The sequence below is a fragment of the Mobula hypostoma genome, chromosome 14 (assembly GCF_963921235.1).
Source record: "Mobula hypostoma chromosome 14, sMobHyp1.1, whole genome shotgun sequence".
NCBI lineage: Eukaryota > Metazoa > Chordata > Chondrichthyes > Myliobatiformes > Myliobatidae > Mobula > Mobula hypostoma.
In genome coordinates, this window is record NC_086110.1 from 41691887 (window position 1) to 41709435 (window position 17549).

Here is a 17549-nt window from a genome sequence, read left to right on the forward strand (position 1 = left end):
GCTTGCTGCCATTCTGCATGTTTTTGGCTATACACTCTACTCAGGCTTTTGAGTGGCAACAGGCTATCACCCTCTACAGGATATCTGTGGCATCTACATGAATGACAATACTCTTTGAAAAATCATCACTGAGGCAGGCAAGGACAAACTAAAAAGTATAAACCATTTAAATTCAATTCAACTCATGTATAGAGAGCAATATAATGAGCAAAATAAAAGAAAGGATTTGGAGAAAGAAAGAGACCATAGCTTCAAGATTTCCTCAATGACTAAGCATGAGTGTACTCCAGAAGCTGCAGGCGGATATCTTCCATTATAGTCATACTTGCGCTTAACCTCACCAATAATTTCAATATAAAACATATATTTATGAAATTAATCTTCTTATTTTTAGTCTGAAACCTTTAAAGCGGGCAGAGTTTGTCAGATGCAGTTTAGAGTTTGTAACTGGCAATAAGAACTGTTTAGGGTAATTAACAACGACCAGTAGACTGTTGGGGGAGTTGCTCTGATTGGGGAGACAGATTGCTGATGGGTTGGGGAAGTAGGGTGTGGGCATACATTGGCAGCTAGAAAAAACTGAGTCAGGTAATAGTTGGAGTAGGCGTTAAAATCAGAGTCAGTGGGCTTCGAGAGAGATCAAATCATGTAGATCAGACAAAATGGGGAGGACTTGAGATTTAAAGTAAGCACATAATATCCTTTATGCTCTCTCAGTTTAGCTTTGAGGAGTGAAGACATGTTGAGGGGGAGGGAGGAAGGATAGACACTTTATTGATCCCAAAGAAAACCACAGTTTCACAATAACATTACAAATGCACAGATATACAAAATATTAGAAGCAGAGTAAGACAATATTTTTTAAAAATTAAAAATTGGCACCCCAGGATAACGTGCTCTTGCAAAGTTTCCCTGCAATGTTCCAAAAGGAAAATAATATCATTCTTCTATGCTCTGAGGAATAAAGTCCTAACCTATGACTCAGGTCCTCCAGTCCCAGCAACATCCTTGTACATTTTCTCTGTACTCTTTCAATCTTATTCACATCTTTCCCATACGAAGGTGACTAAAAGTGCACAATACTACACATTAGGCCTCACCACCATTTATACATCTCCAACATAACATCCGAACTCCTGTATTCAGTACTTGAATTTATGAAGGCCAATGTGCCAAAAGCTCTCTACAACCCTATCTACCTGTGACGCCACCTTCAAAGAGTTACGGATCCATATTCCCAGATCCCCCCATTCTACTGCACACCTCCATGCCCTATTACTCACTGTGCAAGTCCTAGCCTAGTTTGTTCTCCCAAAGTGCAACACCACTTATACACTCTCATTTCTAGTTATATTTTAGGTCAGCATTTTTATAAGAAGGCTTCCTATATAGCCAATCAGTAACTGCTGAAATGTTACTTTTCTAACAAGAATATCACTATTCAATGGGATATAGAATGTAGAGTGAGTCTTTGCTATGGTGAGTTGAATGACAGCAACAACACAGTTTAGGGTGCATTGAACTGCTCATTAAATAGTTCAGCTGTTAAATGGAAGAAGAAATCAAGTAAATAGCAATAAATGACTGCAGTCAAAATAATGCAAATTATTTGACACTTTTGTATCATATACCTAGAATTTGAATCATAAGCATAATAAAAGACAGAGATTCTACTCAATGGGTGACAAGAGTTTTCTTATTCTTTCGAGAAGAATGTCTTAGTGTAATAAGTATGTTACACCAGTGGTCCCCAATCACTGGGCCACAAAGCATGTGCCACCGGGCCACGAAGAAACAATATGATTTGGTGATATGAAACGATATGTGTCAGCTGCACTTTTCCTCATTCCCTGTCACGCCCACTGTTGAACTTGAACGCACACGAGGTCATTACTCACGCAAGGTCATCAGTCAGTCATTAACCTGCAACTACTTGATGAGTAAAAAACAAACGTCGCTTGAGAGTTTCCTTGGAAGAGATGGTAGGGGACATAAAAGGCCTTACTATGATGATAACGCAGAGACAGCTGAGGCTGAGACTGCAAAAAAAAAGGAAGCTTCCTTCAACAGGAAATACGACGAGTCGTACATGAAAAATGGCTTTATTGCGACCAGTGACTCGCACGCTCCAAGCCCCCTGTGTGTGACATGTGGAGACATGCTGTCTAATGAGGCAATGAAACCCTCAAAACTGTTTCGGCACCTTGAGTCCAAGCACCCTGCACTTAAAGACAAACCCGTTAGTTTTTTGAGCGGAAAAAACATGAGCAAGCAGAACAGAAGCAAGTGCTGAGAGCAATCACCTCCACAAATGCTGCTGCTCTGAGAGCATCGTACTTAGTGGCTATTCGTATTGCTAAGGCTAAGAAGCCTTTCACTGTTGGTGAAGAATTGATCTGCCTGCTGCCAAGGCCATGTGCCGTGAACTGTTGGGAGAAGCTGCAGCTAACAAGATGGCACAGGTTTCTCTTTCAGCTACCACAGTTTCAAGGAGAATCGATGACATAGCGGAGGACATTGAAGCACAGCTGTTGGAACGGCTTAACGAATCTGGTTTCACTACCCGAGTCAAAGTGGTTGCTCCTGAATGCCAGTCTACACACTGTGTCACACACAGGGAAATGCTGGCTAGCCAAAAAATGTCACCTGATCTTAACAGCGTACTGAGTGCATTGTTGAAGTTATCAATCACATCAAAGCAAAAGCCCTGAACTGACGTCTGTTTGAGCAGCTCCGTGAGGAAATGGATGCAGAGCACAAATGCCTTCTCCTACACACTGAAGTCAGGTGGCTATCAAAAGGAAGAGCCCTGGCCAGGGTTTTTGAGATAAGAGAGCAGCTACAGAGATTTCTTTCAAGAAAAAAGTCACCACTGGCAGCACACTTCAGTGACGAGGAGTGAATAGCAAAACTCGCTTATCTGTGTGACATCTTCAACCTACTCAATTTGTAACTTCAGGGAAGAATGACAACTGTCTTCAAGTTGGCAGGTAAAGTGTCTGCTTTCACAGCCAAACTGGAACTGTGGGGACGGCGAGTGGACAGGGGCATATTTGTCATGTTCCCAACATTAGCTGGGATTTTGGGAGAGACTGAGGCTGCACCATCCTTCTCACAGCTGGTGTGCGATCACCTATCTTCACTGTCGACAGAATTCGAGCATCACTTCCCAACCACAAATGACCCAAGATGTGCAAAGGAATGGGTTCGTGACCCATTTGTGAATGTCCCCGGTGAATCATCCATGTCAGCGTGAGAAGAAGATCAACTCCTCCAGCTTACAAATGACGGTGGGCTGAAAAGTATGTTTGACATAACATCTCTGCCAGCATTCTGGATCAAAGTCAAGGCTGAGTATCGTGAGATAGCCACAAAAGCATTGAAAACATTGCTTCCATTTCCAACATCATATCTCTGCAAAGCAGAGTTTTCTGCAATGAATGCAACGAAAACTAAATTGCGGAATAGACTGGACATAAGGAACCCCCTTATAATTGATTTATCACTATATTCATGCGAGGAAAATATGCGCTGTGTGTTTAATATTAAATTCGTTAGATAAACCCTTTTAGAAACAAAATTGAGTGTATTAGCCACTGATAAGTGACTTACAGTTGACTTATCACCTATATTCTGGTTGTGATTAACAGCCCCCACCCCTCAACCCCGTCAGCCGGTCCGCAAGAATATTGTCAATATTAAACCGGTCTGCGGTGCAAAAAAGGTTGGGGACCCCTGTGTTACACAATATCTCAGGTCAACAATTATCTCCATATTAATAATTCTTTTACACATACTGTAGCTCAAAGTATGCATCAAAATTCTCATCAGCATTTTAATCTGTTCAGCCTTATTTTAGCAATCTGCTGTAAGTTTCACAAAGGCAGCAAATTTGAAAGCAAAATAACATTATTAGCTACTTTTGAATAGTTATTAGCATTTCTGCTGTGTTTCTGGAGAAATATAAATTGCCATTTAAATAAATTGTGTTCTTATACAGTCCACCATTGAGGGGCGAGTTGGATCCACTTTAATTTGCCTACTATCACAACAGATCAACAGCAGATGCCATTTCATTGGCTCTTCACTCAGCCTTGAAATATCTGGACAATGAAGATACATACATCCAGATTCTTTTCATTGACTACAGCTCTGCTTTAAACACTATCATCTCCTCAAAACTAATTAATAAGTTCCAAGATCTTGGCATCCTTGTGCAACTAGATCCTCGATTTCCTCACTTGCAGATCGCAGTCAGTGCAGATTAGCAACAAAATCTCCTCCACAATCACCATCAGCACAGGTGCATCACTAGGCTGTGTGCTTAGTCCCCTACTCTACTAACCTTATACGTTCAGCTGTGAGGCCAAGTACAGCTCCAATGCCATAGTTAAGTTTGACTGACTATTCTGGGCTGAATCAAAGATGGTGATGAATCAGCATGTAGAAGGAAGAGTGAAAATCTGGCTGAATGGTGCCACAACAACCTCTCACTCAACGTCGTCAAATCCAAAGAGCTGATTATTGACTACAGGTGGAGAAAACTGGAAGTCAATGATTCAGTCCTTATTGGGAGATCAGAGGTGGTGAAGGTCAGCAAGTTAAATTCCTCGACATTGTCATTTCAGAGGATCTGTCCTGGATCCAGAAAATGAGTGCCATTACTCAGAAGGCAGCACAGTGCCTCTACTTTCTTGGAAATTTGCATAGGTTCAGCATATCATCTAAAATTTTAACAAACATCTTTTGATGAACAGTGGAGAGTAAGTATACTGACTGGTATTGAAACATCAATGCCCTTGAATGGTAGTAATGGATACAGCCCAGTCAATCACAGGAAAAGCCTTCCCCAATACCAGTAAGTGCTTGTAGTTTGTAATTCTGAAGCTTTTAATCCTAATACAGTATTTTGTGGCAAACTAACCAAGCTTATTTGAAGTATAAGCCAAAGCCAAACTAATATCAAGCTATGGCAATGAAAAATGAGAATATAATTTTGTATTAATATGTTTTTTAAAAAAAGCCTTTAGTTTTTTCTACAAACTTTTTTTTTATATTTCTGCATAAAAGTAACTAAACATCCAAATAACTCTATTTGGCAAGTTTACTGTATTCTTGTGGAGTAGAAAGCAAATTCAATGTATTTCAATACAAGAAAAAAATTGATTAGAATGTAAACTGATAAGATGTTTAATAGGCAAAAATAATCAGACAGATTTCTCCTCTTCAAAATCTAAATTTTTGATAAGAAAGGTGATAAAGTTTCAAATATGAGCAATGAGGAAAACAAGTTCTGCACAGAAATAAAAAACATACAAAAAAGACAATTTGATTTGCAGAAGTAACATTAACATTTAAATGAATAAATGTACATAAGACCATAAGATATAGGAGTAGAATTAGGCCATTTGGTATCCTTTAATAAATCAGATTAATTATTAAATTATTAATGACCATTCAGCCAGTTATTTATATTTATTTGCTATAATGCTGCCATGCATAAATCTACACTTACCTTACAGCTGCACCATTGCTTGTGTTAGCTTTGTGTAACATCACTGGTATGGGATTGGTATCTGAATAGAAAAATACATTACAACACATGTTAAAGATGTAGCTTATGTATCTTTACTCTACAGATAGAATTCAAAGCTACACAACCACAATCATCATGAACATATTCTTCATAGTTAAAAATATTTTAAAAATTATATTTAGAGGATTTTTTGTTGTTGTTCATGCTTTCACATCTGTATAAGGCAAGTTCACCAGGAGAGAACTATTGTTTTTCAAACTCTGGTATGAAATTTGTTGTACCCATGAAATGCAGTTACTCTTTCTTCTTAATATGTGATTTTGAAAAGGCTACTCAGTAATGTTGTTGAAGTCAGGGGGCTAGAAATACATTCACACAACTCCATAAATATTGTACTGTACTGTTAAAAGTTAGCTTAACCATGAGTAGAACAATTTTGCCCACATTTCTGCATATCTTAAAATTAATCAAGAAATTTTGTTTATTTATTCTTTTGCCAGGGTCTTAATTTTCCTTTACACTTTCTTCCCAAAATTAAAAATATATGTCAACTGTAGTGGAACATGCAAATGTCATCTTTGGTGGGATTTTCAACCTCACAAATCTGAAAAAAAATGACTGTTCTTCAGCAGGAGTCCTGCTGAAGGGTTTCGGCCTGAAACATCAGCTGTACTTTTTTCCATAGATGCTGCCTGGCCTGTTGAGTTCCTCCAGCATTTTGTGTATGTTGCTCAGATTTCCAGGATCTACAGATTTTCTCTTGTAAATGACTGTTCTTAGTTATTCACAAAACAACATGATCTTGCTTTTGCTGACATCTCATGATATTTAATGGACCAATGTAAAAACTACATTTTTTATCCTCCATGGCATCTATGAGCTTCTGTGACCTCAAGCAGAAGTCACTTTTCTAGTATGAGTTGACTTCTTAGTCCACGGAGGTCAGGGTCATGGTCATTCTCAGCATTTCTGCAATTAACGACCACATCTCACAGCTAATTGCTGATTAGGATCACCCAAACTCCATAATTAATGAGAGAATGTCGAAGCATTCTCTGCAAATATCCACAATGACATTAGTTGATTGTGTGCTGAATGTGCAGGAATCTTCCAATGAGGAAGACTATCCAATCATGTGTGAAGAAGTTGAAGCTGCAATACGATCACTGAAGTGTGGGAAGTCAGCAGGAGTTAACAACATCCCTGCTTAACTGCTGAAGCATGGAGGAGAGGCCATGATAGACATGCTTACCACCATCTGCAATAAGATCTGGCAGACAGATGAATGGCCAACACCTTGGACTTAGTCGTTGATATCTGTGCCTCCCAAGAAAGGCAATCTCCAATGCTGCCAGAATTACCATACCATCAGTTTGATCAGCCATGTAAGCAAGGTAATACTCAGAATCGTCTTGAACAGACTGAGACTTCAGGCAGAAGACATCATTGCCGAGAAAGAAGCAGGCTTCCATAAGGGCAGAAGCACCACTGAGCAGACTTTCAACTTCTGCACCCCCTGTAAGAAACACCTTCAGCACCAGAGAGAGTTCAACCACGTCTTCACAGACTTCAAGAAGGCATTTGACAGAGTCTGGCATGATGCCTTATGGACCACCATGAAGAAATTCAACATGGGGCAGAAGCTGATTCATACAATCCATCAGCTTTACACCAAGGCAACCAGTGCAGTACTCACTCAGGGCACCATCAGGGAGTGGTTCCAATCTGTAGAAGTCCGTCAGGGCTGCCTCCTCTCCCCCACTCTCTTCAACATCTTCCTGGAATGAATGATGAGTGTTGCCCTTGAAGATCATGAGGGCACAGTCAGCATCGGAGGGAGGCACCTCACAAACCTAAGATTTGCTGATGACATTGATGGACTTGCAGGAAAAGACGACGAACTGGCCAACCTGGTCAGCCATCTTGACAGAGCCTCCACAAAGTTTGGAATGGAAATAAGTGCTGAGAAAACCAAGCTCATGGCAAATGCCAACGGTGCCATCACAACATACATCTCAGTCCATGGTCAAAAACTTGAGACAGTGCAGCAGTTTAAATACCTGGAGGCAATCATCAGTGATGAAGGATCAAGACCAGAAGTCCTGGCAAGAACCGCACAGACAATGACTGCACTATCCAAACTCAAGACAATATGGAGGAACAGCAACACCACCATGAAGTACAAGATCAGACTCCTGCATGCATTGGTATTCTCCATCATCCTGTACACTTGTGAGACATGGACCCTCACAGCAGAGCTAAAGAGGAAGATACAGGCATTGAAAATGAGATGTTATCGCAACATATTGGGTATCTCATACTCGGGCCACATCACAAACGAGCAGGTCCACAAGACCATCCAGCACCACACTGTCCCCCCATGAAGACCTTCTCACAACGGTGAAGAAAAGAAAGCTGAAATGGTACAGCCACATAACAAGATCCAGTGGCCTTGCAAAGACCGTTCTACAAGGAACTGTGGAGGGGAAAAGAAGGAGAGGTAGACAGAGGAAAAGATGGACGGACAATATTAAAGAACGGACAGGGAAAACATTTGTGGTGACCCAGGCTCTGGCACACAACCACAACAGATGGAACAGACTGGTGCAAAGCTTGTAATGACAGCACCCCGACGACTCCACCGGGAGTTAAGGGCACAAGGCAAGGCAAGGCAACTTCATAATTCTTCTAAATGTGTATTGAACTCTTCATGACTCCAGTGGACAGTGATAGAACTATCTTTGATCCATCTTTAAGCATGGGTTTAAGTAAAACAAAAAGCAAATGATGCTTTCTCTGTAACCTCTCCTTTATTTCAGAAGAGCCTGAAATGGTCTGAAGTGGAATCTTTCATAGCACCATGCCTACAAAACCAATTCTTGGTGAGATTAACTACAGCCAAAATGGCATGTAAAAGCCAGGAAATATTCATAGTTCCCAAGATATTTTCTACTTGTTAGAGTATTCAACATGCAGAATGGATTTTTCTAGAGAATCTTCACATAACAAGCATCTCCAGAGAAAGGCATACTTCATCACTATCTGCCCACATCCTTCTCTTTCCATCTAATTTTACCTGAACTTTTTATCTCCCTCCTGGAAGACTTCTTGCAAAGGTTAGGTAAGATAATGAAGCATGCAGCGGATGATGATACTCAACTCCCTCAGGAAAGTACTGAGGTTAGAGTTACCAAAATTTCATCTCAAGGGTTCCAAAGATGCTGCCCATGGACTCCCAAATCTTTACTAGATGTCATTGTAAGAATGTACTGCTACATTAGTTGAACCATAGAAAGGAATCAGAAACCAAAGGATAATCTCTAAGGTCCAGCCTTTCATGTGGAATGGTGACTACATTTAATAAGTAATGTTTTTAATGTGAACTCCTCAGATGGACAGAGGGCATAAGTGAGTGTAGTTGCTATTACTAAGGAGAAGGTGCTTGAGAAGCTGAACGATCTGAAAGTAGATAAGTCACCTGGATCAGATGGAACTACATCCCAGAGTTCTGAAAGAGGTAGTTGAGGAGATTTAGGAGGTATTAGTAATGATCTTTCAAGAATCACTAGGTTCTGGAATAGTTCCAGAGGACTGGAAAACAGCAAATGCCACTCCACTTTTTAAGAAAGGAGGAAGGCAGAAGAAAGGGAATTACAAGCAATTAGCCTGACTTCAATGGTTGGGAAGATGTTGGAATGCATTATTAAGGATGAGCTTTGCCCGAGATCTTAAAAGTGAAAAATGCTCTGAAAGAGGAGTAAGAGTGGATAGAGGAGATAAGAATAGAGGAACATTGGCCAATAATGATGACGAGAGAACTTCTCAAGCAGCAGAAAACCCCACTGGCCTTCTTATTGGAAAGGTCTGCTGCAAAATGACATACATGATAGAGATCAGCCATCACTGCTAGAATAATGGCATCTACAAGGTAGGATTCTATCACCACTGACTTAGAAAACATTAAGCTCCAAATAACACTTGGACATTAAGGTCTATCATAATGTACTTTTTTTTAAAACTTGGGGAACCTGGACATATTTGTCCTGCCTCCAACCATCATTGTGGAGCTCTAGCTAATGTGTAACCATTGCAGAAACAAACTTACTTGAGAGAGTTTAGATGAGATGCACGCCAATAAAAACTTATTTGCCTTGTATGTTTCTGTGGTCACACAATTTACAAGAAGGTGTTCCAAATGAATTTATTTTTCCCAATTGTAGATTTAGTCTGGGGTCACATAATGACCAATGTAACACTGCATATTGAGGCTGTAATAGTATAATAGTCAGGACGAAGGGTCTCGGCCTGAAACGTCGACTGTACCTCTTCCTAGAGATGCTGCCTGGCCTGCTGCGTTCACCAGCAACTTTGAAGTGGAAAGAGTAATGGTGCAAGGTGATCGTAAGTGATGAAAGAGAACAAATGTTTGAGGAAGTGGCATTTGCCAAATAATTATGAGAAATCATCACAGGATTGTGGAGCAAATGCTAGAAATCTCAAACAAAATTGATGGAAATATATTGACTGTAGTTCATTGATAATAATAACTGGTATAAAGAACCCTCTTCATACCGATAAAGTGCAAACATAAAAATAAAAGATAAAAAGATGTTCGTTAAAACCAAGTTTAAGTAAATAGATTTTGTGCTGGTGTTCATAAGTACCATCTGAGAAGAATTGAATTCCAGAATTTAGGAGCATAATTCAAAGAAGCCCATTATCTTTTGAGAGAGTCTGTTTAAATTTAAGTGACCAGCAGAAGAAGACCTGATTGTTTGAGCAGGATTATAAAACGAAAGTGGTTCTGTGATGTACTCTGGTCCTAGACCATTAAGAGCTTCAAAACAAATAAGAGAACTTCAAAATCAATTTTAAAAGATACAGGAAGCCAATGCAGAGTAGATAGGATGGGAGTGATACGCTCCCTCATCCTAGTTTTAGTTAAAAGTCTAGCAGCTGTGTTCTGAATGAGTTGAAGTTTGTCAATAATTATGTACAGAAGATGGAAGTACTTGAGCTCAGAACAAAACTGTTTTAAACAAAAAGTGGAGGGACCTGAGTGAAGCAAAAAGATGAAGAATTAATGCATCAGATAGTTGGAAATTCGTGGTCACATTTCAGCTGTTTCAAAAAAAAAAATGCGGTCATCCAATCTACTTTTGGCTTTGCTGAGAGCAGGATAGAAACTGACAACCAAGGTGATAAACTCAATACAAGAAGCGGAACTTCCTGTTATCAAAATACCAGCAAAAGAGGTCGGGTATATGTCATACATCAAAAATAAATCTGTTATAAGCTCTATTTTTATGAGAAAAGTAGGTCTTTTAAAGCAGTTATGACATTTATAACCAGTTAATAGCAACTGATCTTAAGTGAAGCTCATATTCCAAACTACTTTTAGGATACAGTCAAATTTTCTACTTTTACATTTGCTCAAAAATCACAGGAATTTGAATCCCCAACTTTTGACTTCAAAAGACAGAGGAAGAGGAAACAAAGAAGGACAAGGCTAGAAACTGGTTGGCACCTAAAACAAAATTACACCTTGTTATCTGCTGATTTGCAGTTTCTGGATTTATGTACTCATGAAGTCAGCCCCAATCCACATCTTTTTTTACAAATAAATGTACTATAAAAATATATCCATTGAGGAATCAATGATTATCTACATAAATGCAGTGATCTGTTTGCAGAACAGTTGTATTTCAGGGACTCTTAGCTGTACTGGTACAGGCAGGCACACAGGAAGAACCTGAGATTCTGGGGGTATCGCAAGGACGGGAAAAGAGGATGGGATGAGATGGGAAAGAACATAGTTTTAATTTCACAAATCCTTCTTTATTCATAGAATTTGCAAAAATTTGCCTATCGCCACAATAGGTCAATGGCAGATACAATCTCAACAGCTCCCCACAAGGCTTTAGACCGCCTAGACAACACAAACACCTACATCAGGATGCTGTTCATTGACTATAGCTCAGCATTTAATACCATCATTCCCACAATCCTGATTAAGAAGTTGCAGAACCTGGGCCTCCGTACCTCCCTCTGCAACTGGATCCTTGACTTCCTAACCGGAAGACCACAGTTTGTGCAGATTGGTAATAACATATCCTCCTCGCTGATGATCAACACTGGCGCACCTTAGGGGTGTGTGCTTAGCCCACTGCTCTACTCTCTGTATACACATGACTGTGTGGCTAGACATAGCTTAAATACCATCTACAAATTTGTTGAAGATACAACCATTGTTGGTAGAATCTCAAGAGGGCGTACAGGAGTGAGATATGCCAACTAGTGGAATGGTGCCACAGCAACAACCTGGCACTCAACATCAGTAAGACGAAAGAGCTGATTGTAGACTTCAGGAAGGATAAGACAAAGGAGCACATACCAATCCTCAAAGTGGAGAGAGTGAGCAGCTTCAAGTTCCTCGGTGTCAAGATCTCTGAGGATCTAACCTGGTCCCAAAATATCCAGGTAGTTATGAAGAAGGCAAGAAGGCAAGACAGTGATTTGAAGAGATTTGGCATCTCAAAAACCTCTATAGTTGTAACATGGAGAGCATCCTGACAGCTACATCACTGTCTGGTATGGAGGGGCTATTGCACAGGACCGAAAGAAGCTGCAGAAGGTTGTAAATCTAGTCAGCTCCATCTTGGGCACTAGCCTACAAAGTACCCAGGACACCTTTAGGGAGCGGTGTCTCAGAAAGGCAGCATCCATTATTAAGGAACTCCAGCACCCAGGGCCTGCCTTTTGCTCACTGTTACCATCACTGAAGACACACACTCATCGATTCAGGAACAGCTTCTTCCCCTCTGTCATCTGATTCCTAAATGGACATTGATGCTTTGAACACTACCTCACTTTTTTTTTTAAATATACAATATTTCTGCTTTTGCACATTAAAAAAAATCTCTTCAATATACATAACGGATTTGCTTGTTATTTATTATTACGTTTTATTTTATTTATTATTATTATTTCTCTCTCTGCTAGATTATGTATTGCATTAAACTGCTGCTGCTAAGTTAACAAATTTCACATCACATGCTGGTGATAATAAACCTGATTCTGATTCTGATACAGGACATTCAATTGTCACCATTCTCAGAAAATGCTGCATCATTACATGACATCAGTACGACATAAATATGCCTTTCTATACATTCCTTCAGCGAAGAATCTTGAATCCAAGATCCCAAGGGTTTTCTTTTAATGAACAACAGCCCCTCAGTAAGCAACAGGCCCTTAAACGATACTGTTCTCCCCTTTCGACATTTGCTGTGACTGTACCAAACATCAGTGTGTCCCTCAGAATGACATCCTAGGTTTGTAATGTCCCAGTGATAACAGACTATCACAGACAGCTCTATGCACTGGAAGACCAGCAAGTTTTGGTCAGATCAGAGGGCATCTTTTACTGATTTGATAATACTCTAGCAATACTTGCCATACGCCTTTACATGCCTAGACAGGAAAATCTCATAAAGCCCAGAGTTGGTGTTATATAACCTCTGAAAACAAACCTCAAAGAGCACAGCAACATTTTCCACAAAAACAAAACACATAAAATAGAAAGAACATGTAATAAGGAGTACTTAACTGGAAGGCAATGGTTTCTAGCAAAGAACCATATGAGCTAGTGCACATTTAAACTCATAGTGAATTCCACCTCAACACTCTGTTAAGATCTAGCTAAGTGTGTAAAACAACTTTTCAGAAGAGACATCAAAGTGTGTATTCCCTGCTATTTGATGTCTCTGTGTTTGGATGCCAGTCTCTTCACTTTCTTGCATACTACATTCAGAAAGCCAGGAATAAATTTCTAAAATTTGTGCTACTCGCACAGTAAATGCCTGACTGCTGATTCAGTTTTTTGATGAAATTCTATTGCATTTCATGCAAAAACATAAAACAAAAAAAAACTGTATCAAGTTACTTACTCAGATGCTGGCTGGTCTGATTAACTGTTGTGGTGCTGAAAAATTTCTGTATGTGGTCAGTTTTGATCATATGAGAAGGCAAGGATATCAAATATCTGACAAAATATAAATTCAGTAAAATAAATGTACAGGACAATTAATACTACAATGGTTTCATTTTGAAATGCTGATTACACAATACAATGGTCAATTAAGTTAAAGCATACTGGCTGTTTATAGTAATATCATCTGTAATCAACACTAGAAGAGGAAAAGGGCCTTTACACTTACAAAATCAAGATATTGGGCTTTTCCTCCAATAAGAGCACAACCAATACAAAGGGGAAAATGTTTCTTAAGCAGACAGCTTACATTAAAAACTTACAAACATAAAAATATAACTATTAATTTGAAATTACCCCCAAAGAAGTTTAAAAGCTCTTTTCTGGCTTTAAATACCGGTTGAACTGTTATATACTGTGGTCGGTAGTATACGTTTGTAGCTTAAATTAAGTTTGCATTTAAAGTTCAGAGTAGCACTTAAAACACTCTCTATCTCATTTATAGATTGTTGTTCTTGGGATTATGTCAGTTGGGATTTCATTCTTTTGTCAGCTCTTTCTGTGTAATAACAGCATCGAAAAAAACTGTAGTCAGACACTGAGGTCTGGACACCTTTTTGATTATGCCCATAAAGTGGTGCTCCAGGCAAACGTTAAGAATATTAAAAATTCTAACACACATGTTGTAATCAGACTGGACATGTTACTTTGTTTATCAGCTGAATCTAAAATGCCTCTGTTTTTCTAAGTGTAAATGAGCACAGACTAAGTAAGGGGTTAGTGCAAGTTCATTTTAAAAGTGTAAAAGACATCCGTTAGTCTTGCGAGACCATGGATCTGTGCCTGAAAAGCCTTCACTCTCCAGGGTGCAGGCCTGGGCAAGGTTGTATATCTTCTGACAAGGTTGTCGCACAGCAATGTGTGATTAAGTGCCTTGCACAACATTTTGCCTCAGCTGGGGCTCGAACTCACGACCTTCAGGTCGCTAGTCCAATGCCTTAACCACTTGGCCACATGCCCACTTTAAAAGTGTATTTATTTAATTTACTTTTAATTTCCCAGTTAATTGGGTAACCAGCTAGAAGCAAAGTGATTCAAATGGGAATGTGGGAATATAATTGTTAATATGCCTAACAATGTGGTATGTTTTAGTACATCCTCCAAAGTTGGACTTTGGTGAGAAAGGAACCTCAGAGAGGTTGTAGTGATAGTGATTAAATAAATTAACTTAATTAAATAAAATTTTAAAATGGCCAAATCAGTTGATGCATTGCAGCTGTAGGATATGGAGATGATGGAAAACAACTTGAATCCCTACCAACCATATCAGTGGTAAATGTCTGCATCTTGAGAGGAACAACACATTGGATTTAAAGAGAAGGAGTCTGAGATTTGAATACTGCAATGCATCAAGGGAGAAAATTACTTGGATATATTGTTTAAGGAGCAGTTACACCCCCGAGATTAAGTACTGCTAGGTCAAGAGGTAGAAAAAAAAACACGATCATAAGCGGGGTAGACATGGGTATCCAGAAGGTATTGTTAGGAGTTTCAGCTCTTGCATTTGTCCAATGAGTATGAGCTTCTTCCAGCCTTTGTGCATGAGAGCAAAGACCTCAAAGCAAACAAGCAAAGTCACAACAGCATCATGGAGCTGCCATTCATGTTGGAGAAAACAAAATATTGTTATTGGGATCACTATAATTTGAGATTTAGGGTGAAAGCCTAAGGTCTGAAGATTGTTTTGCCTTCCTGAGACTAGTGTTGAAGATAGTTCCTTGGAGCTAGAAAAGCACTTGGTGGAAGATCGTGATATTGATAGGATAAAGGAAGAGGTTCCCCTGAAGGGATATGAGCAGCAAGAGCTCAAATTTAAAAGCAGAAAAACAAAGGCAATAATTTCTGGATTATTAATAAAAACTTCTGCAAATTGGCCAAGGATAAATTATATCAGAAAATCCTGCCTGGCTCATGGATGCTGTGGGAGAAATGGGTTTCAGTTATGAGGCTCTGGCACCAGTACTGAAGAAAGTTGGGTCTGTTACATTGCAACAACAAACAATCAGCTGGAGGAACACAACTGTAGGAGGAAAGGAACTGTTGACACTTCAGGTCAAAACCCTTTATCAGGACTCACTGGGACTGCCCCATGGGAATGGGTTTCATTAGAATGGAGTCAGGCCAGTATCCCAGAAAACTGAAAAATTATGATGATAGATAAAGCTTAAAACAAGATAGTTGGGGGGTGGGTGAGGGGAAATTTATAAACTTAAAAAAAGATGTATAGTGGTATATGGTATCAAAATGGAAATGATAGCCATAGTCTGTCAGGAAGGGGCAGGGGGACAGCGTAAACATAAAAGAATACTTCTAATCAGAGAGTTGGAGTAGGGGGTAAATGGCACAGACAAAATTGAAGGTATTTTATCATTTATATATCACACATATAACAAAATATGTGAATAAGTAGTGTAATGCCCTCATTCAGATTTCTACTGCTTTGCTGTGAGATAGTTTATTCTAGCAGCTTTCTGTAAAATCAGTGTGCCATGCTGGAAGGAGTGTTTTGGCTTCAGTTAATGATGAGGAGCCATGTTGTCCAACTTAGAAATGTGTGTCACCCAATCAGGATTGTGGGATATGAGAGAAGGTTCTAAAACTATGGGGAAGAGTTTGCTGAAGGGCAGTAGTCTGGGTTGTGGTCTTTTGGCAGGAGTTGCAGAGTGGGGCCTAAGAGAAAATGCTGCAGAATGCCGTTAGAGAGTCCCCATTGCAAGAAGTGCTTTGTGTAAATGAATAGCTCCAAGGAGGAAGCGCTGATACTCCGAAGAGACAGTCAGTTTGAGATGTCTTCAAGGGAAGTTCGGAGTGTGGCGGCTGCTTTCACGTAGACTCTGGGTCTAGAGCGTGAGTAAAGAGATACTCCCATGGCTACCCCAGAATGAGCTCCAACATTTATGTGCACATTGGACTTGTTTAACTGTAATGGCCCCTTTTATTTTTCTTTTCTTTTACTGTAACATCTTTGTTAAAGTTGAAAATTTTGTAAATATATTTTCTTTATAATTTTATGCTGGTGTACGATCTGTCACTTCTGGACTATCGATAATTGTGTATAGGCAGTATTTACACAGCACTCACTCAATCAGAACAACACAATGTTCCTGTTTGGTTGAACTCCAAATCACAGCAATCAGAGAAGGATATTGCTTATGAAAGGTGGCCTTCTCACTGCTAAGTCATGTGGCTGTTCACAGAGTTAGCTAATGAGCCATTATTCTTCTTTTTGCACTATTTGTTTTGTAATTTATACTAATTTTATGTCATTGCATTGTACCTCTGCCACAAAAAAAGCTGAATTTCATATGATATAGGCAATTAAAATAAATTGCTTCTGAATCTGATTCTGATAATTAAGTCAGATGATAATGGGAATTATTTAAGAAAGAGGTGGCAAATGGAACCAGATGGGGGAATAAATCTGATAGGTGAATTATGTGACTGTGGACTACCTCATATTCTACCTGGATTATCTACAGCCTAACAATCTGAACACTGAACTTTCCATTTTCAGGAAATCCCTATCCTTCTGTTTACTGTGAATAACTGAGATCTCTTTTTCATTTCCTCTATTTCTTGAACTTGTGCTCTCACCTTCCTCTCCCTCTAAAGTGAACAGATAGAATTTCTCTTGTTTCCTGAAAAAAAGACATTTTACAGATATCCTGGAATAGAACCCCCCCCCCCCAGAGCAGATCAAAGTTCAAAAAAGTTCAAAGTTCAAAGAACATTTATCACCCTTACAACATACAGGGCAGGAGGAGGTGTAGTTAGTCTCTAGAAACACCTTAACTATCAGATTCTCCATTAAAGCTTTTTCTTTGCACAATGCTTGATCTAAAATGGACTGTTCCCTTGTTTCTTAAATGTACTGACTGTCAAAGTTAAGAAAGTTTGGATGGAGATGCATGTTTTTGTTCATTTGTTTTTAGGCCTCCTAACAGTAATGCAGGGGACAGTATG

The 17549-nt window shown here is 39.4% G+C and overlaps 1 protein-coding gene across 1 annotated transcript in view; it reads right to left on the reverse strand.

Moving 5' to 3' along the window:
* The window catches only part of zcchc14 (zinc finger, CCHC domain containing 14), a 155496-nt gene that overhangs the window by 61025 nt on the left and 76922 nt on the right, over positions 1–17549 (reverse strand). Inside the window, exons 6-7 of the mRNA XM_063067000.1 lie at positions 13486–13580; positions 5516–5576 (exon numbers count right to left, since the gene is read on the reverse strand). Coding sequence (XP_062923070.1) covers positions 5516–5576; positions 13486–13580 — 156 coding nt within the window. The remainder of the gene's footprint in view (positions 1–5515; positions 5577–13485; positions 13581–17549) is intronic.